Source organism: Piliocolobus tephrosceles, unplaced genomic scaffold (genome assembly GCF_002776525.5).
Source record: "Piliocolobus tephrosceles isolate RC106 unplaced genomic scaffold, ASM277652v3 unscaffolded_108, whole genome shotgun sequence".
Lineage (NCBI taxonomy): Eukaryota > Metazoa > Chordata > Mammalia > Primates > Cercopithecidae > Piliocolobus > Piliocolobus tephrosceles.
Window position 1 is genome coordinate 1,524,432 of NW_022291865.1, and position 23,409 is coordinate 1,547,840.

The window sequence follows — 23,409 nt, forward strand, 5'->3', positions numbered from 1 at the left end:
ATGTATTTGAATTAAATCTTTGCTAAGTTTCTTTGATGATTGTATTTTTAATGTACATTTACATATTAATGGGTATTTAAAGAGTGAGAAAAATTAAACCACAATCCTATCTTTACATTTCAAAAAAATGTGTTTTCTTTGTTGCTTTGTCTTTATGTACCTCCATTACTTCTTTTTCTTTTTTTTTTTTATTTTGAGATGGAATGTCGCTGTGTCTCCCAGACTGGAGTGCAGTGGCATGATCTCGGCTCACTGCAAGCTCCGCCTCCTGGGTTCACGCCATTTTCCTGCCTCAGCCTCTCGAGTAGCTGGGACTATAGGCGCCCACCACCACACCTGGCTAATTTTTTGTATTTTTAGTAGAGACGGGGTTTCACCGTGTTAGCCAGGATGGTCTCAATTTCCTGACCTCATGATCCACCTGCCTCAGCTTCCCAAAGTGCTGGGATTACAGGCATGAGCCATACATTACTTCTTTGTTTTTTTTTTTTTTTGAGACAGAGTCTCACTCTGTGGCCCAGGCTGGAGTGCAGTGGCGCGATCTCGGCTCACTGCAACCTCTGCCTCCCCGGTTCAAGCGATTCTCCTGCCTCAGTCTCCTGAGTAGCTGGGATTACAGGTGCTCGCCACCACACCCGGCTAATTTTTGTATTTTTAGTAGAGACAGGATTTCGCCGTGTTGGTCAGGCTGGTCTCGAACTCCTGACCTTGTGATTTGCCCGCCTCAGCCTCCCAAAGTGCTGGGATTACAGGCGTGAGCCACCATGCCCGGCCACATTACTTCTTTTATATATTATTTTAGTGTTTAACATCGAATTTCTGTCTACTATATGTATCTGTTTTTCCCACTATACTATGAACTTCAGGACAGGTGTGTCCATGTTTATGTTCCCAATACCTGCAATATAACAGGAATTTATTCTCATTGGTCAAGTGCAAAATAGTGTTTAATACTTGTTAATAATTACTTCCTGAAAACTCATTTCATGATAAACATTGTTCCCATTGTATATGAAACCAGTCATTGTCTTTACAGCCAAAAGAAATATTGATCATACAAATTATAGGCTAAAATGAGTTTGTTTATCTCTTGAAACTAGTACATCCTGATGTGCAAGTCAAGATGACAGGTGCTTACATCCTTCTTCCAAGTTCTGGGTTATGAAAAACTGGAGGTAGAAAATCTGTTCCAAATTTCCTGAGGCTGAAAGAATTTCAGCTGGCCCTTTGGGTGATGGGTATGCACAGTTCTAGGGAATCTGTACTGTGGTTGTCCAGAGGTAGCTGTGACAGGCTTGGTCAGTTCTGGGTTCACTTAATCAGACTAATCTCTGAGAATGTAGTGTATGAAGTCAGGTTTAGCTTGATATTTGCCTCTTCTAGAGCATTCATGTTTTACTGGTTGTATTTAAAATAAGGCAGAATAAATAACTCTAGCTCTACTCAGATCTTCTAATTATTGTGGGAAATTAGAATCCATAATTTTTTATAAATCAACATTGTCTATAACCCCGAGAACCTTAAAATTATCTCAAAATAGAGAAGTGAAATCTTTCTTTCTTTCTTGAAACGATAGGTATATCCTGATCAGCAAACCCACAATATGGACAGAAAGATTAAGAATGCAGTTCCTTGAAGGTTTTCGATCTTTTTTGAAGATTCTTACCTGTATGCAGGTATGATCATTTTTCTGTACATCAGTAAGATACATTTATTTTTAAAAATTTAACCCCAGTCTTTTGAAAGCAGATTTTGGTTTTAATACAAGAAAGAATTTAGCAAAGTAGAAACAAGATTTAAACATTGACTCATTCATCCTGTTTTGATAGATCCTTTTACATACCTTACTTTACTGTTGCTATTTTTTTTTTTTTGAAGACAGAGTCTCGCTCTGTCGCCAGGCTGGAGTGCAGTGGCCCGATCTCAGCTCACTGCAACCTCTGCCTCCCGAGTTCAAGTGATTCTCCCGCCTCAGCCTCCCGAGTAGCTGGGACTACAGGTGCCCGCCACCACACCCGGCTAATTTTAGTATTTTTAGTAGAGGTGGGGTTTCACCATGTTGGCCAGGATGGTCTCAATCTCTTGACCTCATGATCCATCTGCCTCTGCCTCCCAAAGTGCTGGGATTACAGGTGTGAGCCACTATGCCCGGCCTACTATTGCTACTTCTATTAATGTTTACTGAATACTTACCATGTGATAAATGTGTAGTAAGCACTTTTCATGCATGGTCTCTTTTGAGCCTTATAGCAATCTTATTAAGTAGTTACTATTAATATTCTCATTTTACATGGAAGGGTTACTTGCATGTGCAGCAAGCACAACACATATTTTTTTGGCTCCCTCACCCTTATGGAAAGCATGCACAGTTGTTGGGTGATGAGGTTAAGGTGCCTGTTTTCATCTTGACATGTCCTAAATCTTCTGAATTCATCTACATTTAGTATCTTCACTTGTTAGCTTCTAATACTTTTTTCTTTTTTTTAGCTTCTAATACTGCTTTAGAATCTGACTTATGCCCTTATCAATTGACAAGAACTGCATTTAGAAAAAAATCTCAAAGGATCCATTTAGTAGCCAAGCTTAGAAATAATTTCCCCAGGGTCACACAGCTAGAGATACCAGACAGAGCTGTGCTTTGCAGCTAATGTTTTAGCCCTGAGCATATATCTGTGAGCTGGGAATTGAACCCATGCATTCTGACCCAGTGTAACAACCATGTTAAAATGTTATGAATCCTGACAGCAGAGCAAAGAGAGAGGGCTCAAATAGGTATATGTTGACCAACTTTTAATTGCAGGGAATGGAAGAAATCCGAAGACAGGTTGGGCAACACATTGAAGTGGATCCTGATTGGGAGGCTGCCATTGCTATACAGATGCAATTGAAGAATATTTTACTCATGTTCCAAGAGTGGTGTGCTTGTGATGTAAGTGAAATTTGTTAGTAGGATCAGTGCCTTTTTAAGTTCTTAGTAATTATTAATAGTATAGTTATATGTTACAGCTTCCTTGATGTAAAGTGTTTATTATTTGCAGTAGTTTTTTACATATTTGAATTTGTCTTTTAAATTTAGGAGGAAACTGTATATACTTGAGTAGAAAATGTGCTCTATGGTAGTTTTGCTTATTTTGGGGAATAGCAGGGTTTAAATATGTGTATATATGTATTTATATACATGTTTATTCCCTGGAAAATGCATATATATGCATAATAATATAATTAAGACCATATTAGACTTTTAAATATTCCAAGAATGGAGAGGGGTAGATTATTCATTCAAGAACTTTGTTATATGTGTTCGTTTCAAAATATAGAACTAATGTATTTCCTTAAGTAGCAATTTTAGACCATAACCCTCTTTAAATATATAATCCCACCCTAGACTCCCTTTAAGAATGATGACCTCATTTATTTATTTGCTGAGAAAATTGCCATTATCTAAGTTAAATTCCCTCATCATCTCTGGTTTCTCTGTGTCTGTTACCGTAACCTATTCAGTGACTAAATTTTTCTGTGTCTTCACTATTGGTCTTTTCCTTTTTGTCTCTTTCTAAGTCTAATGCCTCTACCTAGGCTCTTGGTTCTGACTTATTGTTACTTTTTCCTGGAGTTAGCTTCCTGAATTATCCAGACTTGTGTTTCCTACTCTTTTAGTCAACCATCTGTAAACACACAGGACTCCCTTATTTTTAAAAACAACGATAATATAAGCCTCCTTTCTTGTGTTTGCACCCCTGTGAACCATAGTCTCTTCTGCTTCACCACCAGCAATTGGTCACAGGTTCAGAGTGGCAGCCATACTCAACAGATGTAGTAGACTTTAGTCTAGCACTGTAGCTTTGTAGTACAATCACCACAGGAAATACTGTCCAGCAAGCACAGCACGTATTTTTTGGCTTCGCTCACTTTCATGAAGGGCGTGCACAATTGTTAGATGATGAAGCAAAGATGTGTGTTTTCATCCTGACTTCTTCCAAACCTTCTGAAGTCATCTACATTTAGTATCTTCACTTGTGGCTCCTAACACTTCTTTACAGTCTGGGTTCTGCCCTTAGCAATTGACAAGAACTGCATTTAGAAAAAAATCTCAGAGGATCCATTTGGTAACCAAATTCAGGGGTCTTTCCTTAGGTTCCATCTTCCTTGAATTGTCTGTAGCATTGTATTTTCTTGAGTACTTTCATCTTCTTGAAACTTTCTTTCCCTCTGGTTTTCACAAACATGCTTTATCCCAACACATTATCGATCACCTATTTCGGCCAATGATTGCCTTTTTTCTGGTGCCTTCTGCCTGCTAAATGAGACATTCCCCAATATTCTCTTCCCTTTCTTACAGAAATATGTTTTCACAAGTATGTCTTCCTAATTGTTTGTGATTCTTTTCTTTGCCATCTTAGGGCAATTAGTTTTTCCCATTTACATGGTACTTAAAATTTTTTTACTTTGATGATATGTGTGTATGTGTATATATCTTACATTCTTTTCTCTTCTCTTGTATTTCTATCACTTAGTTAAAAGTTCATAGGGATGACTCTCCTAAGCTACAGTGTCACTTCTGTTTGTGGGCCAGCCATTCTTGTTTAGATCTTACATGTGTGTACGTGTGTGTGTGTGTGAGACAAGGTCTTACTCTGTCACCCAGGCTGGAGTACAATGGCGCTATCATGGCTCACTGCAGCCTTGACCTCCTAGGTTCATGTGATCCTCCCACCTTAGCCTCCGAAGTAGCTGGGACTGCAGGCACATGCCACCACACCTAGCTAATTTTTTTCTATTTTTAGTTTTTGCAGAGACAAGGTCTCTCTGTGTTGCCCAGGCTAGTCTCAAACTCCTGACTTCAAGTGATTATCTTTCTTTGGCCTCCCAAAGTGCTAGGATTATAGGCATGAGCCACCACACCTGGCCTCAAACTCAGAATATTTTAAATGGACCTGTCATCATTTCCTTCTACTTCCAACTTGCATTTTCTCTTTTTTTTTTTTTTTTGAGACGGAGTCTCGCTCTGTCACCCAGGCTGGAGTGCAGTGGCAGGATCTCAGCTCACTGCAAGCTCCGCCTCCCGGGTTTAGCCATTCTCCTGCCTCAGCCTCCCGTGTAGCTGGGACTGCAGGCGCCTGCCCCCTCGCCTGGCTTGTTTTTTGTATTTTTAGTAGAGACGGGGTTTCACCGTGTTAGCCAGGATGGTCTCGATCTCCTGACCTCATGATCCACCCGTCTCGGCCTCCCAATGTGCTGGGATTACAGGCTTGAGCCACCGCGCCCGGCCGCATTTTCTCATTTTGATTATCCTTGTTTTATTAGTGACATTACTATTACATTCATCCATGTAGGAAATCTCAGAGCCACTATATTCTGTATGTTCAATGTTAACAGGTGTTTTGAAGGGAAAAGTGTTCTGGGTTCATGTAAGATTCAGAAATGTTCGGTTAAACAAAAAGAGGTTTTTGTTTGTTTGCTTTTTTGTTTTTAAAGCTACTGAATTTCTTTTCTTTCCTTTCTGTTCTTTTCTCTTTCGTTCTTTCATTCTTTCGTTCTTTTTTTGATGGAGTCTCGCTCTGTCACCCAAGCTGGAGTATGATGGCACGAACTTGGCTCACTGCAACCTCCGCCTCCTGGGTTCAAGCGGTTCTCCTGCTTCAGCCTTCTGAGTAGCTGGGACTACAGGTGTGCGCCACCACGCCCGGCTAATTTTTTTTGTATTTTTTAGTAGAGATGGGGTTTCACCGTGTTGGCCAGGCTGATCTCAAACTCCTGACCTCGTGATCCACCGGCCTCAGCCTCCCAAAGTGCTAGGATTACAGGCGTGAGCCACCACGCCCAGCCACTAATGAATTTCTAAAACCCTTTAGTCCCTTTAGTCAGTCAGTATGCTGATTTCTGAGAAGGATGTTTCCAAATCATCTATTTGACCATGGAGTTCCTTTTTCAAGATAAAAATAGAAACACTGTCTTAAAAGAATGGTCTTTAACTTCTCTCTTCCTGCTATATTCACCCAGATTTTATTCTTCCTTATCCCAAATATATTTTATAATCCTAATCATTTTCTATGGGTTCATTCTTTTTGGTTGTGACAGCCCCATCCTAGTTCAGACCCTTATCACTTTACTTCATAGTCATCTTCCTGTTGGTTTCTGTATCTCCTAACTTTATCCTCTCCAGTCTATCATCTTCAATGACCCACATTAATTCTTCTTGAAGCAGTGTGTTGACTACATCATTACACTGCAGCCTCCATCAGTGTATTCACATGCCTGTGCCAAGGCACATTTCCAGTTCAGATGCTTTGTTTCATCCATAAATTGTTTCATTTATCTACTCCTTATTCTCCACTGCCTGAATAGGAGTTGTGTTTCTCTTATTTTTGTCTTTATTTATTCTATATCTCTGCTTAGAATGCCATCTTCTCCTTATCTTTCCTCATATTTAAATTCTGCATATTCTTTTAGGGCCCATCAGAAGCTGCTTTCACAAATATGTCTTCCCAGTTCCTTGTGATTCTTTTTTTCCCACCTCTTAGAGCAATTAGTTTGTACCATTTACATGGTACTTATTTTTTACTTTGATTATAACTGCATATATGGGTATATCTTATATTTCCTGCAAGTTCGCAGATCCTGTGGAGGTAGACTTAGTAATACATAGAACAATTTTCCACTCATATTTAGTAAATATTTATTGAATGATGCGTGTTATGCTGAGCATGGTGGCTCACGCCTGTAATGCTAGCACTTTGGGAGGTCAAGGTAGGCAAACCACTTGAGCCCCGGAGTTCAAAACCAGCCTGGGCAACATGCAGAGACCCTGCCTCTACAAAAAATACAAAAATTGGGCCTAGTGGCACGTGCCTGTAGTCCCAGCTACTCAGGAGGCTAAGGCGGGAGAATCACCTCAGGTAACTGAGCCCAGGAGGTTGAGCAGTGAGCTGTGATTATGCCACTGTACTCCAGCCTGGGCCACAGGACAGGCTGTCTCAAAAAAAAAAAAAAAAAAAAAAAGGAGTGTTGAAGTAGACAACTTGTCAACTTTTTGTATTCTTATTTTCCTCTTAGGAAGAACTCTTACTTGTGGCTTATAAAGAATGTCACAAAGCTGTGATGAGGTGCAGTACTAGTTTCATATCTAGTAGCAAGACAATAGTACAATTGTGTGGACATAGTTTGGAAACGAAGTCCTACAGAGTATCTGAGGATCTCGTAAGCATACATCTGCCACTCTCTAGGACCCTTGCTGGTGAGTGTTTGTTTTTTCTTTTTACATATACCTATTAGCTTTGTTTCTAGATATTCATTTAGTAGAATCATTTCTATTTTTGTTCTGTGCTCAGTATGTTCAGACATGCTCAGGTCAGATACTACAGTTAAGGGCTGTCACTGCCCTTCAAGGAGCTGCCACTAGAACACCTATTTAAAGATGCTAATTTACCTGGGCTTTGTTTTATCTGGGTTGACTTATGGATCCTTATAGTATGTACTTACGGACTAACGTGGTAATTCATCTCCCACCTAAATTTAAATATAATAAAATCTGGTTGCTGGTTTCTAAACCTCCTCTCTGACCAATATCATTAGTGTGTTATTTCTATCATTCTTTATCATTAAAAGGAAGAAATCATAGATTCTCCTTAATCATTTGCATTTCCATGTAAATTGGCCATTCATTTGTCAGGGTTTTTAAAAAATTACTGAAGTGTATATATTTATATTTTCAATGATAAGAAAATGTACATGACATAAAGCTTAGCATTTTAGCCATTTTTAAGTGTACAGTTCAGTGGCACTAAGTATATTCACATTTTCTACAACTGCCACCACCATCCTTCTCCAAAAGCTTTTTATCTTCTAAAAATGAAACTGCCAAAACTGAAATAGAATAATATTATTATTATTAAACAATACTTACCCATTGACTACTCTAGGTACCTATTAAAAGTAGACTTATACAGTATTTGTCCTTTTGTGACTGGCTTATTTCACCTAGCATAGTGTCCTCAGGTTTATGTCATAATACATGTCAGAATTCCTTTTTTTTTAAAAGGCTGAATAATAGTCCATTGTATGGATATACCACATTTTGTTCATCCATTTATCCATTGATAGACACTTGGGTTACTTCTACCTTTTGGCTGTTGTGAATAGTGCTGTTGTGAACGTGGATGTAGAAGTGTCTGTTCAAGTCTTTGCTTTCAGTATTTTGGGTATATACCCAAATGTGGAATTGCTGGATCATTTGGTAATTCTATGTTTAGTTTTTTGAAGAACCATCATATTGTTTTCCTTAGTGGCTGTACCATTTTACGTTCCCACCAGCATGCACTAGGATTCCAGTTTCTCTACATCCTTTCCAACACTTGCTATTTTTCCTTTTTTTTCCCCCAGATAATAACCATTCTAATGGATATGAAGTGGTATCTCATTGTGATTTTGATTTGCATGTCCCTAGTGATTAGTGATTTTGATCAGCTTTTCACATGTTTGTTGGCCATTTGTATATCTTCTTTGGAGAACTGTCTATTCAAGTGCTCTGCCAATTTTTTAATTGGGTTTAATTTTGCTGTTCAGTTGGAGTTACTTATATAATTCTAGATATTAACTGTTTATCGGATATGTGATTTACAAATATTTTCTCCCATTCTGTGGGTTGCCTTTTTACCCTGCTGATGGTCTCGTTTGATACACAGGAGTTTTTGTTGTAGTCCAGTTTATCTGTTTTTTTCTTTTGTTGCCTGTGCTTTTTGTGTCATATCCAAAAAACTCATTGTCAAATCTAATGTTATGAAGCCTTTCCCTATGTTTTCTTCTATGAATTTTATTTTTTGGTTTTAGCACCTATATTTAAACCTGTGTTTAAGGTCTTTGATCCATTTTGAGTTAATGTTTGTATATGGCATAATTGACATCATGTGATTTTATATTGCTTCTATTTTTATTAAAAAATACTTAGATTAATTTTCGTTTCTTTTGATACATGGCTAAAAGCAGAATAAAGATATCTTGAGAGACTGTTATTTTTGTATAAGGTATGAGCACACCTTGCACAGTGTAGAATTTTAAATATGTTAGTAACACTGTGTTTCAAAATTAGAGATCAGTAGTCTGCATTCTAGAGTGTCACTTCTAAACTCAGTAAACATACGTTTAAATCCCACGAGTTTCTTCTTCTTCTTTTTTTTTTTTTTTTTTTTCCCAAGACGGAGTCTCACTCTGTCACCCAGGCTGAAGTGCAGTGGCATGATCTCGGCTCACTGCAGCCTCTGCCTCCCAGGTTCAAGTGCTTCTTCTGCCTCGGCCTCCCAAGTAGCTAGGGTTACAGACCCGGCTAATTTTTGTAGTTTTCTACAGACGGGCTTTCAACCATGTGGGCCAGGCTGGTCTTGAACTCCTGACCTCAGATGATCCACCTCCTCAGCCTCCCAAAGTGCTGAGATTACAGGCATGAGCCGCCACGCCCAGCCAAATCAAATCGCACAAGTTTCTAAACTTGATGAGTTAACTGATTAACAAATTGGGTTTGTTTTCTCATCTTCTCTTTTTTTTTTTTTTTAACTTTAGGTCTTCATGTACGTTTAAGCAGGCTGAGTGCTGTTTCAAGACTACATGAATTTGTGTCTTTTGTAAGTGATTCTACTAAGTATTGATTTGCTTATGTTCTATTTCTGAGTACCTCTTGGTTGATGGATGAGAAGGAAAGTAATATTTGGAAACCCACCTGAATAATTCCCATTTAGTAATTTTGCATCTTCATATAGTACATTGTAATCTGAGTCACAGGGACTTAGAAGTCATCTAGTTCAAGTTCTTCCATTTTACACATGAGAAAACTGAATAATGTGTAGTGCTGTATCTTGGAGAGACATCCAAGCTCTGTGAGAAATGATAAAATTGACCTCACTCTATTTCAGGAGGACTTTCAAGTAGAGGTACTAGTGGAATATCCTTTACGTTGTCTGGTGTTGGTCGCCCAGGTTGTTGCTGAGATGTGGCGAAGAAATGGGCTGTCTCTTATTAGTCAGGTACAGCAAAGCCTATTATTCATATTTATGAATGTGTTCATTTTCTAATTTTTTTCTCTTATATAATTTTACCCTATGTTCCTAGATTTTACTAAGTGTTTGCTACTATTCTCTTGTATAAACTCTTAGAGATGAATGTTCTAAGAACTATGTAGACATTTCTCCTATCCTGTTTACTGTGTATTCCATCTGAATTATAAACTAGGATGCCTGTGTGATAAATTAGGTGAGGGCCAGTAGTAACACCAGAGGCCTCCCCATTAACATAGTTCTTTTCTGAGAATTACCTTACTTAGAGGCCTTTAGTCTTCCCACCATCTGTCTTAATTGAAGGCCACCTTGTAATTTTTTCTTCTATTTTGGAGTAAATATGGAGTAGTGCTTTTCTTTTTCTTTCTTTTTTTTTTTTTTGAGACAGAATGTCACTCTGTTGCCCAGGCTATGGAGTGCAGTGGTGTGATCTCAGCTCACTGCAACCTCTGCCTCCGGGGTTCAAGTGATTTTCGTGCCTCAGCCTCCCACATAGCTGGGACTACACACGTGCACCACAATGCCCGGCTAGTTTTGTGTTTTTAGTAGAGATGAGGCTTCACCATGTTGGCCAGGCTGGTCTTGAACACCTGACCTCAGGTGATCCACTCATCTCAACCTCCCAAAGTGCTGGGATGACAGGCGTGAGCCACTGAGCCTGGCCTTGCATTTCTTAAAAGGTGGAGAGATAGGTCTTGTTATCACTTGGAAGAAAAATGGTATTATGCGTTTACCTATGTAACCTACACGTCTTGCACGTGTATCCTGGAACTTAAAATGAAATTTAAAAAAAAAAAAAGAAAAGAAAAATGGTACTATGATTGAGTGTAGAAATTGGTTTATTTTTATTGAAGTAGGTATTTTAAACTTAGAGAAAATAAATTCCCTTGTTATACGTGAGAGTGATAACCAATATAGAATATTTTTAACTCTGAAGTGATTTCATGCCATATTTCTTCACTTCATCCTCACAAGTCCTTTTAAATGTTTCATAGATTTGCAATTTATTTTTTGCCACTAAGGATTTTTTAGGGGTTTCTAGCTTAGAGAAAGTTTAAAGGATAGGTTTTCTTGAGAATTTTGCTTGAAATAAAATAATTCTTTTAGCATTTATTCTACCTATTATTTTATAGGTGTTTTATTACCAAGACGTTAAGTGCAGAGAAGAAATGTATGATAAAGATATCATCATGCTTCAGGTACCTATTTAAATTGTTTCTGATATTTGTGTCTTCATCTTCCTTCTTGAATTCTTTCTAATAAGAGAAGATAATCTAATAATTTTTAATTTAAAACACTCTCACCGTTAAACTGAATATGACACATAGAAATAGAAGGGACTACTACATTATCTTCTGCAAACTTACCTTATAATTTTTGACAGTCCTACATAAGACGAAATGTTTCTCCATATAATACACAAGAAATGTGATGCTGTATTTCTTTCACAGATTGGTGCATCTTTAATGGATCCCAATAAGTTCTTGTTACTGGTACTTCAAAGGTATGAACTTGCCGAGGCTTTTAACAAGACCCTATCTACAAAAGACCAGGTACACAACCTGTAAATTCTGTGAATTAATTTTAAAGGAAATATTGTTACTATTTTAGTCATATTTTATTTCAGTCATATTTAGCCATATTTTAAAAGTTATTTCTTAACCATATCTCCCGAAATGACATGTATACATATGGCACACATATATATACACATATATAATCTTTTTAATCTAGAAAAATTAGAATATGTAGATTAACAAAAAATCACATGAAAAACACTGCTTCCTAGAAATGATCACTTTTAAAGTTTGTGTCTTGCTTGTTTTTAAAGCAAAAATTGTATCATTCTGTCTGTGCTGTTTTGTAGTCTGCTTCCTATGCTTAACAACATACTGTGCAGTTTTTTTTTCTTGTCATGAAATAAATATACAATTATATCAATGTTGATGACTATATAGGATTGCACTATATGATGCATTATACTTTGAAGTCTATTACTGAAGAGGTCTTCCTAGTTGGTTGGTCTTATAAACATTTGTAGCTCAGTATTTAAAGACTTCTCTGTTTTGTTAAGACACATTTTTAGAAGTGGATTTGGTAGATAAAACGACACGTTTTTCTTTCTTTTTTTTTTTGAGATGGAGTTTTGCTCTTGTTGCCCAGGCTGGAGTGCAATGGCGCGATCTTGGCTCACCACAATCTCTGCCCCCACCGGGTTCAAGTGATTCTCTTGCCTCAGCCTCCCGAATAGCTGGGATTGCAGGCATGCACCATCACGCCCGGCTAATTTTGTATTTTTAGTAGAGATAGGTTTCTCCATGTTGGCCAGGCTGGTCTCGAACTTCTGACCTCGGGTGATCCACCCGCCTTGGCCTCTCAAAGTGCTGGAATTACAGGTGTGAGCCACTGTGCCTGGCCAACAACATATTTTTCTTAAGGCTCTTAATACATATTGTCAAATTGCTCTCAGCAAAAAGTCCTATTTAAGCTCTCTCTTGCAGTATGTACATCTATAATGACATTGGTATTTTTTTTTTTTTTTTTTTTGAGACAGAGTCTCGCTCTGTTGCCCAGGCTGGAGTGCAGTGGCCAGATCTCAGCTCACTGCAAGCTCCGCCTCCCGGGTTTACGCCATTCTCCCGCCTCAGCCTCCCGAGTAGCTGGGACTACAGGCGCCCACCACCTCGCCCGGCTAGTTTTTTGTATTTTTTTAGTAGAGACGGGGTTTCACCGTGTTCGCCAGGATGGTCTTGATCTCCTGACCTCGTGATCCGCCCATCTCGGCCTCCCAAAGTGCTGGGATTACAGGCTTGAGCCACCGCGCCCGGCCGACATTGGTATTTTTTATCTTTGTTGTCTCAGAGGTAATATACAAATTTTATTTTATTTATTTATTATTTGTTTTTGAGACAGAGTCTTACTCTGTCACCCAGGCTGGAGTGCAGTGGCACAATCTTGTCTCAAAGCAACCTTTGCCTCCCACTCTAGTGATTTTCTTGCCTCAGCTTCCTGAGTAGCTGGGCCTACAGGGATGAGCCACCACGTCCAACTAATTTTTTCTTTTTCTTTTTCTTTTTTGTGATGGAGTCTTGCTCTGTCACCCAGGCTGGAGTGCAGTGGCACAATTGGCTCACTGCAACCTCCAGCTCCTGAGTTCAAGCCATTCTCCTGCCTCAGCCTCCCCGGTCACTGGGATTACAGGTGTGCACCACCATGCCCAGCTAATGTTTGTATTTTAGTAGAGATGGGGTTTCACCATGTTGGCCAGGCTGGTCTCGAACTCCTGACCTCGTGATCCACCTGCCTCAGCCTTCCAAAGTGCTGGGATTACAGGTGTGAACCACTGCATCTGGCCAATTTTTTGTATTTTTAGTGGAGTTGAGGTTTCACTATGTTGACCAGGCTGGTCTCAAACTCCTGAGCTCAAGTGATCTGCTTGTCCTGGCCTCTCGAATTGCTGGGATTATAGGCGTGAGCCATCGTGCCTGGCCACATCTTTATTGTTTGAGCATTTGAAGTACCAACCTATAAAGTAGCCCTTAACTACTTTGAATTCATGAAATCACATTATTTTATTCTTTGAAATTAGAAGTTACTCCTGCTAGTAAAATTTCTTTGGAAAAATAATAAATAAATATATAATTTTTTTTTTTGAGACGGAGTCTCACTCTGTCACCCAGGCTGGAGTGCAGTGGCTCGATCTTGGCTCACTGCAACCTCCACCTCCTGGGTTCAAGTGATTCTCCTGCCTCAGCCTCCTGAGTAGCTGGGATTAGAGGCACGTGCCACCACACCCAGCTACTTTTTCTATTTTTAGTAGAGACAAGGTTTCACGATGTTGGTCAGGCTGGTCTCAAAGTCCTGACCTTGTGATCCGCATTCCTTGGCCTCCCAAAGTGCTGGAATTACAGCCGTGCACCACCATGCCTGGCTATGCAGTTCTATACAATTCATATACAATTTCTAAATCAAATTCAAGAATTAAAGAACTCTAGGATAGCCGGAAGCAGTGGCACATGCCACTGCACCTGGCCAAAAAATTTTTTTAAATGAAAAAAATAGAAGTTACTTGCAAAGGGCTAACATGAATAGGATATAAAATGCAAAGCTAATTTTTAGTTATTTTGTACTTAGTGAAAATCAGTATCTGATTTAATAGTGAGGGATGTGTTAGAGAAGGATACTCTCGCCATATAACTGTTGGGAGTCTATTTGAGGGCACTTTCTCATTAACCCAGGTAAGAAGGCAGCAAATAATAGAGGAAGAGTTGAAGATTAGCATTAGTGTGCTGAGTTATGACTATGTGGGCGATAATGATAATGAAGACGATGACAGTATTTGGCAATTACATGCCAGGTATTGTTGAATTTGATGTCAAAAAAGGGAATGATTGTAACTATTTGTGCTGTGCACACACACACACACACAGAAATACTAGACTGGATAAAAAATACTAGACTGGATGGACCATGAGTCTCATCCAGAAATGCATATTTTATGGAGGTTTTTGGTTCTTGCATAACTAATTTACTGTTTTTCGATTCTATAGGATTTGATTAAACAATATAATACACTAATAGAAGAAATGCTTCAGGTCCTCATCTATATTGTAGGTAAGATTAAAACACAATGTTTTGAAATAGAACATGGGTTACTTTTTAGAGAGACCATTTATATGAACTATAATTGATCCTTTTACTCCTTATTCAAATACTGCACTTAGAAAATCACCTTTGCAAAAGTACAGATTTTACATTTTTATTTTTCAGTACCTGATTTGTAAATGTTTTGACTAATTTGGAGGTCATTTAGTGCTAAAATTTTCATATATATTATAGGTCTAAGTAAAATGTATTTTCATTGTGTCATTCTGTTTAATAATTTTGTGCAAATATTGGTCATACTTAGCTTTGTTAAGGTTACTTAGAGAAAAGAAAAAGTGTTCTTTGCCAGAAATAATGTCTATCAAGTTATGACATTGACCCATAGAAATGTGTCTTATAATTCAGTTGAGATTAATATAAATAATCAGTGCAGAAACACTACATTCTAACCTATTAAATACAAATATATGCTATGTCATAGTCTGTGTTGATTTTACCAGCTGGTACATTCATTACCATCATTTTGTTCTTTTTTCGTTTGTTTTTTTTGAGACGATGTCTCGCTCTGTTGCCCAGACTGGAGTGCAGTGGTGCGATCTCAACTCACTGCAACCTCCACCTCCTGGATTCAAGCGATTCTTCCGCCTCAGCATCCTGGGTAGCTGGGACCACAGGCATGTGCCACTATGCCTGGCCAATATTTGTACCTTTTTTTTTAGTAGAGACAAGATTTCACCATATTGGCCAGGCTGGTCTTGAACTCCTGACCTGATGATCCACCTGCCTTGGCCTCCTAAAGTGCTGGGATTACAGGTGTGAGCCACTGCGCCTGGCTATCATCTCATTCTTGACTTCTCATTCTGGCTTTTGTTATTTACTTTACTGCACCAAACGCTGTTTGGTTTGAATAGTTCTTTAGCTGGGGATTCTAGCTGTTACATAAATCTGTAAACATGGGTTCATTTTTACTTATTGTTTGTCAGAGAGCTAGTTGCTAGACTAGCTACATGTTTCAGCAGAAGGGGTAGTAAGCCTTTATTGCTGAGTGAGACTTAAACCTTCCAGGCTACTAACTCTTCCTGTCCAGAATATGCCAGTTAGAAGCAGATGGGAAAAAATGGGCAAATTAAGAATGTGTAAAATATTTTAAAATTGATTATATACTTTTTCAAATTATGAAAACTCAAGGGAAATTTTTACATTTGTCCTTAGAGTACTATATGAAGAATTTCTAATATTGCAGTATAATTTTGCTGTTTTATTTTTACTGTTTTATTATTCCTACTGTTATTTTACTATTATTGTGTTTGCCCAAATTTATTGTTTTTTTCTCTTGTGATTTGATTTTTAGTTAATACTTACTCTGTTCCTGAGTGTACGTTTGTTACTTTCAGGAGTCAACAGTTTTGTTTAAAAAGTTATATTTCTGATCTATAGTGGAAAATCATTAAGAAACAGAAAAATATTTGGATTTAAAATCAGGAGCTCTAGTCTTGGCCTTGCTACCAGCTTTCAAGAGCGTGCAGTTGCATTCTTTGGGCCTCAGATTCCTGATTTGTAAAATGTGGAGGTAACCTACATGATCTCCAAGGTATCTTCTAGCACTAAAATTCTAGGGGATACTGTTTTTGGTGAAAAGTTATGAAAATTACAAAATGCTTTACAAATGTAAAGAGGAATGAATGTGTTGGAAACGAGTTCACTTGACAAAAAGTCTTTCTTTGGCAAATTTGTAGAATTCATCAAATCTCTTAGGCAAGGGGTTTCTTTGTAACCCTCTTGTAGATATCATAGGACTTCGTACAGACACTGTAGTGTTGAAAATCAGTGGTGACATAAGGCCAGATATGGTAAGCTTTCTTAAGGCAATGGGAATTAGATGCTATTGACACCAGTGAAGTTCTCATACTTATTTTAGCTATTTTCTCTCTTCATTTGGCAGTTTATTGTGATGAAAAATGGAAATCTGACCTTGTGGGACCAGTCATTCTTAATATGTATTACTGTTTTGTCATTTAACACATAAAGACATTTTAAAGTATTTTGTTTTTCAGTTTTCACTTTGTTCTTTGTTAAATAACAGGTAGAGACAAAATTGAGAAAGATCTTGAAAGAAAAGCTATTCATTGATGGCCACTGCTCATTCAGATGCCATCAGCCATGTGTTCTGGGTTAGAAACACATGCTAATTTATTTGAGGGGCCTTGTTTATAATGTGTGAGTATGTGTATGTATATGTATACATATGTGTGTGTATACATATGTGTATGTGTATGTATGTGTGTTTGTGTGTATGTGTCTAAGTAAGCTAAGACAAGGCCTGGATTCTCCTTCAGGTCACAGTTTTCTGCCTCTGTCTTTCAACATAGATTCTTGTTCAGATGCGAGAACACATTCAAATAACTTTTGCCCCTCTCTCACAGACTTAATTTAATGCAATGTTCTGTGTGTAAGTGCTTCTGATGGGGAGAGATTTAAATAGAAAACAATTATTCTACTTTTTTTTGTTTTAAATTGTTTGAACTAGGTGAGCGTTATGTACCTGGAGTGGGAAATGTGACCAAAGAAGAGGTCACAATGAGAGAAATTATTCACTTGCTTTGCATTGAACCTATGCCACACAGTGCCATTGCCAAAAATTTACCTGAGAATGTAAGTCTGATTTTGGTTTTATCTCTGTTTACCCCAAGATGGGGTAGATTTTTCTTTTTCTTTAATTGGAAACTACTTCAAAATTTTAGGCAAAAAGTCCTATATTATTACCTTATAGATGTAAACCAATCACCTTCATCCTTTAGTGGTATAAATTTTAATTCTGGGAGAAACTCCTTTACTTTTTGTTTACTTTAAAATAAAGATTACTCCAGAGGAAAAAAGGGAACTTCCTGACATACTGGAACTGGCTGGTGTGTTAATCTGGGTCTTCTGAGAAGCAGATCTTGTGACAAAACATTAAGATTTTTATTAAAGACAATGGTGAGGGATCTGGGAACGAAAAGGGGAGGCATCAGATTCTGATGCAAACCTGATTCCCAGTGAAATAAAGAGGGAAGGAAAGTTAAATAGAAGCATCCCAGACTGCTGGGCTTCAGTGACCTTTCCCATCTGTGCCTTCCCATGTCTCCCAGAATGAGCTTGCATGAGTATCTCTGCCTTGCTCATTGTCTGGAAATGACTGGTGAGAAGCTTGGCCTTGGTTTCACCAGAGCACAGCAGTTGAGGCACGTGGTCATTTACTTCCTGTAATTAGATGTCTGCAAAGTGCATTCACATGACCATGACCGCCACAGGTGGTATTTGTGTTTTTGTATATACAGATACTGTGGTAATAGTCCTACAGATTATGAGTCTGATATTTTTTCCCTCTGAGATTTGAATATGAATTAGAAAAATGATTCTTAAAAAATAATTATACTTACCTGTGCTGTCAAGACTTTCCAAAGAGGTAGAATAGGGATATACGTATACGTGTGTGTGTATATGTGCGTGTATATATATGTGTGTGTGTGTGTGTGTGTATATATACACAATATATATACATTTTTTTTTTTCCTTGAGACGAAGTCTTGCTCTGTCACCCAGGCTGGAGTGCAGTGGCACAATCTTGGCTCACTGCAACCTCCGTCTCCCGGGTTCAAGCGATCCTCTTGCCTCAGCCTCCCGAGTAGCTGGGATTACAGGTGCATGCCACCACACCTGGCTAATTTTTGTATTTTTAGTAGAGATGGGATTTCACCACATTGGCCAGGCTGGTCTGGAACTCCTGACCTCAAGTGATCCACCCACCTTGGCCTCCCAAAGTGCTGGAATTACAGGTGTGAGCCACCACGTCTGGCCAAGGAATGAATATGAAAATATATATATATATTTATATATTTAGACGGCGTCTCGATCTGTTGCCCAGGCTGGAGTGCAGTGCTGCCATCTTGGCTAACTGTAACCTCCGCCTCCCATGTTCAAGTGATTCTCCTGCCTCAGCCTCCTGAGTAGCTAGGACTGCAGGCGTGCATCACCAAGCCCGGCTAATTTTTGTATTTTTAGTAGAGACGGAGTTTCACTATGTCGGCCAGGCTGGCCTTGAACTCCTGACCTCGTGATCTACCCATCTCGGCCTCCCAAAGTGCTGGGATTAATGGTGTCAGCCACTGCACCTGGCCAAGTATATATATTTTTAAGGAAGTTTACATTTCTTATCTTTACAAGACTGCAGGAATCTGAGCTTACTGTAGTAGTTTGACTGGGTCCTTATCTTAATTTTAAATGGCTTTGTAAAAAAATAGTGTTCCCTGTTTAAGGAAAAGATCAGGTCAATCAGAAAAAAACTTAACTATATTTGCAGAAAGTAGATTAGGACATCTAGACATGTGTATTGCTATAGATTACTAGTTGGAGCTCATTAATTTTGTTACCTTGGTTTTAGGGATTAGTATAGCATGGGCATGTACATATGATGGGGGTGATGAATATACTACATAAAGAAGAGCTTCTTTTCTTTGAAGTATTGGTAATACTGTGTGTGTATGCTGTAGATGTATGTGTGTACTTATACACACATATGAAAGCAAACTTAGATAACCTTTCTTAAACAGTTTATACATACATCTTATCTCTTACGAAGTTGGTCTCCCAAAACATAGATAATTGGTTTTAGACCTAATTTTTTAATAGTGGAAATTGAACTTTTAAAAATTATTTACAAAGTACTTCAGAGATGCAGTTGAAAATTTATTTCACTTCACAATGAAGTGGAAGTCATTATATGAAGGTAAAAATGACAAAAATATTGTTTCAACAGGAAAATAATGAAACTGGCTTAGAGAATGTCATAAACAAAGTGGCCACATTTAAGTAAGTGCTTAATATTTATGTTTATTCTAAAAGGTAGATTGATCTTTGTTCTTGTACTTTGGATACTTTGTAGAAGCTCTGAAGTTCTTACCTGAACTCCCAAGAATAAGAATGGAATATAGATTAGAAAGGGTGACAATGAGGGGCTCGCAGTAGACACTTAGCACCTGTTTGTTGAAAAAAATGAGTGGTTTTGGCAAGTGAATAAGAAATACTCATTTATGATATTAGATGATTTATTTAGATAGTAAGTAAATGAACTTTTCTGATACTCTCTTTCCCATTAATCTGAACCCATGATTTCATTTATTCTATAAAATTTTATATGCTAATTTTGGATTTTTCTCTAGTAGAATTAAAACTATTTTATAATATTTTCATTTGAGTATATAAAATGGAAATAAAAATTTGATTGTATTAATCTTTGAAATTTGAAAAATCGATACTGATAGTGAATTTCTACTTGTTGCAGTATTGTGTTTACAGATACATTACTAGTTTCAAATAACTTTTAAAATAGGGTATAGCTTTTCTTATGATCTAGTAATGTTCATTGAAATATTCGACTTAGAGATTGGATAGAAACCAAAAGCTATTTAATGTTTAGAACAAATACGGAGTACTCCTTTTGACCTTAATGATCTTCCTTGTAGTACTATATAAAGGATTCAGTACTACGTTTTCATTTGCAAATTACTAAGGTTATGATGTCTTCCTACTGTTTTAGATATGACCTTAGACAGTGAAGTGCCTAAGGTCAATGAAATGTTCTATAGTTGAACCGACAACCTTTAGGTATCAGAGACTCTTAAATCTCTAAGAAGGTTTAGAGATAGGGCATGGTATCAGTTTTAGATAGTATAAAACAAACTTCTCCAGATTTGTTTGAATTTCATTATTATAAAACACAACTTAGCTGTTATCAGGCTTTGTGTTCACAATGTAGGTTTTTAGTTTTATTATTGGAATGGAATTTTTCATAAGCTAAATGAGACATAATTTTTTTCTGTATATTTGACCTCTAGATTAATTTTTAGGTTTTTATTTTGTCTGTATTTTATACTTCAAGAACACTGCAGTTCATCTTTTATATTCCATCTATTTAGGAAACCAGGTGTATCAGGCCATGGAGTTTATGAACTAAAAGATGAATCATTGAAAGACTTCAATATGTACTTTTATCATTACTCCAAAACCCAGCATAGCAAGGTAGAAAAAAGTATCCTTTTCAGTAAATAAACCTAAATGCTTTATGCTTTCTAACTCCACAGAAAATTTTCTTCTTTTTCTATAGTTTCATGCTGGTTCTTATTAATAGAGGGCATTATGTCACCCAAGAATTAAAATTGAATCAGTAATGTTATTTAGTATACAGGCAATATTCAGATTTTCCTGATTATACTACATATGTCCTTAATAGCTCTCTTGGGAAGAGGATTCAATCAAGCATCATGGACTTCATCATCACACCCTCATTTGCTTGTCATGTTTCTTTAGTCTTTTTTTTTTTTTTTTCCTGAAACAGAGCCTCACTCTGTTGTCCAGGCTGGAATGTAGTTGCACGATCTCAGCTCACTGCAGCCTCCACCTCCTAGGTTCAAGTGATTCTCCTGCCCCAGCCTCCTGAGTAGCTGGGACTACAGGCACATGCCACCATGCTTGGCTAATTTTTGTATTTTTAGTAGAGGCGGGGTTTCACCATGTTGTCCAGGCTGGTCTCAAACTTGTGACCTCGAATGATCCACCCACCTTGGCCTCCCAACATCCTGGGATTACAGGCGTGAGCCACCTCGCCCAGCCAATAGTCTCCTTTAATTTAGAAGATAATTCTTTTGCATCTTTTTCTTTCATAACATCAGCATTTCTATAGAATACCAAATAGATTCAACAAAACAGTTTTTGGCAAGAATACTATGTAAGTGATACATTGCATCCCATTATTAGGCACATATGTCCTTTTGTCCCATGAAGGATCATGTTAAGTTTGATCATGTTAAGGTAATGTCTGGCTTTGTCCTTATAAAGTAAATACTTTACAGCTCATAGCACAGTACCCTGTACATAATAGGTACTGAGTAAATATTTTCAGTAGAAAATAATGGAGACTTAAGTTTTTGACCAGGGATATTCCTCATCTATTTTGCGTTAGTTTTCTCTAGGAAACTAACACCATTTTGTTTCTAGGCCAAAGAGGCATTTGAATACATGCTTCAGTATACAAAGTATTTTAATAGGTGGTTGGGTCTTTCCTGATTGCTTTAAAGTATTTCATTTGTTTCATGCTTGCGAAGCAGTATATTTAATGATAGTTTTTTTTATAGGCTGAACATATGCAAAAGAAAAGGCGAAAACAAGAGAACAAAGATGAAGGTAAAAAGTGAGATTCTGAATTGACTCATTTTGATTATTTTCTGTGGTTTTGTATCAGCAAAGCTTATAGTTTTTTGTTTTTGTTGGTCTTTGAGAGTGGACAGCTCAAGGAAGTGCAAAGAGCTTTTTGTTTCTTATTCACATATTAAGATATGGTATATATCAGTAGTGACTGAATTTAAAATTGATAGCAAATGTAGTTCATTTTGGGTGACTGATATAGTACTTACATTACACTTAACATTGATATTTTCAGTACTGGAAAGGTAGCAAAAAAGCATGTGTTGTTTTGCATGTAACCTATTATTTTTTGACATTTGCAATTTAGTATGTAGGATAACCCAAATAAAAATGTACCTGTTTGTCTCTTTCCCCATCCATTCCCCACCTCCTATAGCATTGCCACCACCACCACCTCCTGAATTCTGCCCTGCTTTCAGCAAAGTGATTAACCTTCTCAACTGTGATGTCATGATGTACATTCTCAGGACCGTATTTGAACGGGCAATAGACACAGATTCTAACTTGTGGACTGAAGGAATGCTCCAAATGGTTTGTTTACCTGAAATATTTTCTCTACATCAAGTCCTAGAGTTCTTGGGGATCTGGAGAAGATCTCAGATCTGACTTCAGTTGGAACCACATCTAGAGCACTGGAAATGTGGGGGTCATTAAAAATAGCTTACAGACAGCACACATTTTTGGTGATATGTTCTCGTGTTTTTAGCATCCTTACTCTTAGGAACCATTTCTGTTTAATAAAACCCATGGAAACAAAAACAGGTGTACTTATGCTAATAAATTGACATGTTGTTATTGTGTCATGATTTTTAATTTTACTTGAATTATAAGGAGACAGTTTAATAAAGATTTGAAGATAGGTCTAGACTTCAGTCTTGGGTTTCTCCACTTCCTATTTAAGGAGCAAATAATAATTTTCTCATTAGTAAAATGGATAAAAGTGTAATTATTCATAGAGGTAGGAGAATTAGCTAATGTGAAAGCAGCTCTTTTTCCTTGTTACTGTTATAGATAAATACATGTTACTTAATTATGCCACGTCATGGTAGTTGTAACACCATGTTTATTTATACCTGCCTAACTAATTATTTTCCTTTGAGTATTGTTGGTCTACAGGTTCTAAATGCTGTCATTACCCTATGTGTACCTCAATTTTTGTTGTAACACTGATAAATACATTCTCTAGTAAATTTCAAACTGTAGAGATATGTTTGAAATCAAGTTAAAATTTCTCTCACTGAGTCCCAGTATGCTATATAGGACATAAGCATTGTTAAAGTTTTGTATATTCTGGAAATCATTGCACATTAGCACATATAGATCTACTTATTCTTGATAGCTGCATAGTCCATCATATGGATATAATGTGTTTAAGTAGTCTCCTATTAATAGACATTCAGGTATTTCTAGGTCTTTGCTGTAACAAAGAACAATAAAAAGTACATTCTTATACAAATATTTTTGCATACTTAAGGGAGTATATTTGTCATACTAATTCCTAGTAGTTGGTATATGGCTTTAC

General features: G+C 37.4%; 1 protein-coding gene across 2 annotated transcripts in view; it reads left to right on the top strand.

Annotated features, from left to right (window-relative positions):
• Nucleotides 1–23,409, top strand: part of LOC111529161 (E3 ubiquitin-protein ligase UBR1) — a 158,966-nt gene that overhangs the window by 58,228 nt on the left and 77,329 nt on the right. For both annotated transcript variants that reach the window (XM_023196014.2, XM_026447834.1), the window contains exons 13-25: nucleotides 1,577–1,676; nucleotides 2,801–2,929; nucleotides 7,054–7,234; nucleotides 9,553–9,614; nucleotides 9,903–10,013; nucleotides 11,177–11,242; nucleotides 11,495–11,596; nucleotides 14,594–14,657; nucleotides 17,176–17,300; nucleotides 19,444–19,496; nucleotides 20,603–20,705; nucleotides 21,818–21,866; nucleotides 22,264–22,418. In XM_023196014.2, the coding sequence (XP_023051782.2) occupies nucleotides 1,577–1,676; nucleotides 2,801–2,929; nucleotides 7,054–7,234; nucleotides 9,553–9,614; nucleotides 9,903–10,013; nucleotides 11,177–11,242; nucleotides 11,495–11,596; nucleotides 14,594–14,657; nucleotides 17,176–17,300; nucleotides 19,444–19,496; nucleotides 20,603–20,705; nucleotides 21,818–21,866; nucleotides 22,264–22,418 (1,300 nt within the window). The remainder of the gene's footprint in view (nucleotides 1–1,576; nucleotides 1,677–2,800; nucleotides 2,930–7,053; nucleotides 7,235–9,552; nucleotides 9,615–9,902; nucleotides 10,014–11,176; nucleotides 11,243–11,494; nucleotides 11,597–14,593; nucleotides 14,658–17,175; nucleotides 17,301–19,443; nucleotides 19,497–20,602; nucleotides 20,706–21,817; nucleotides 21,867–22,263; nucleotides 22,419–23,409) is intronic.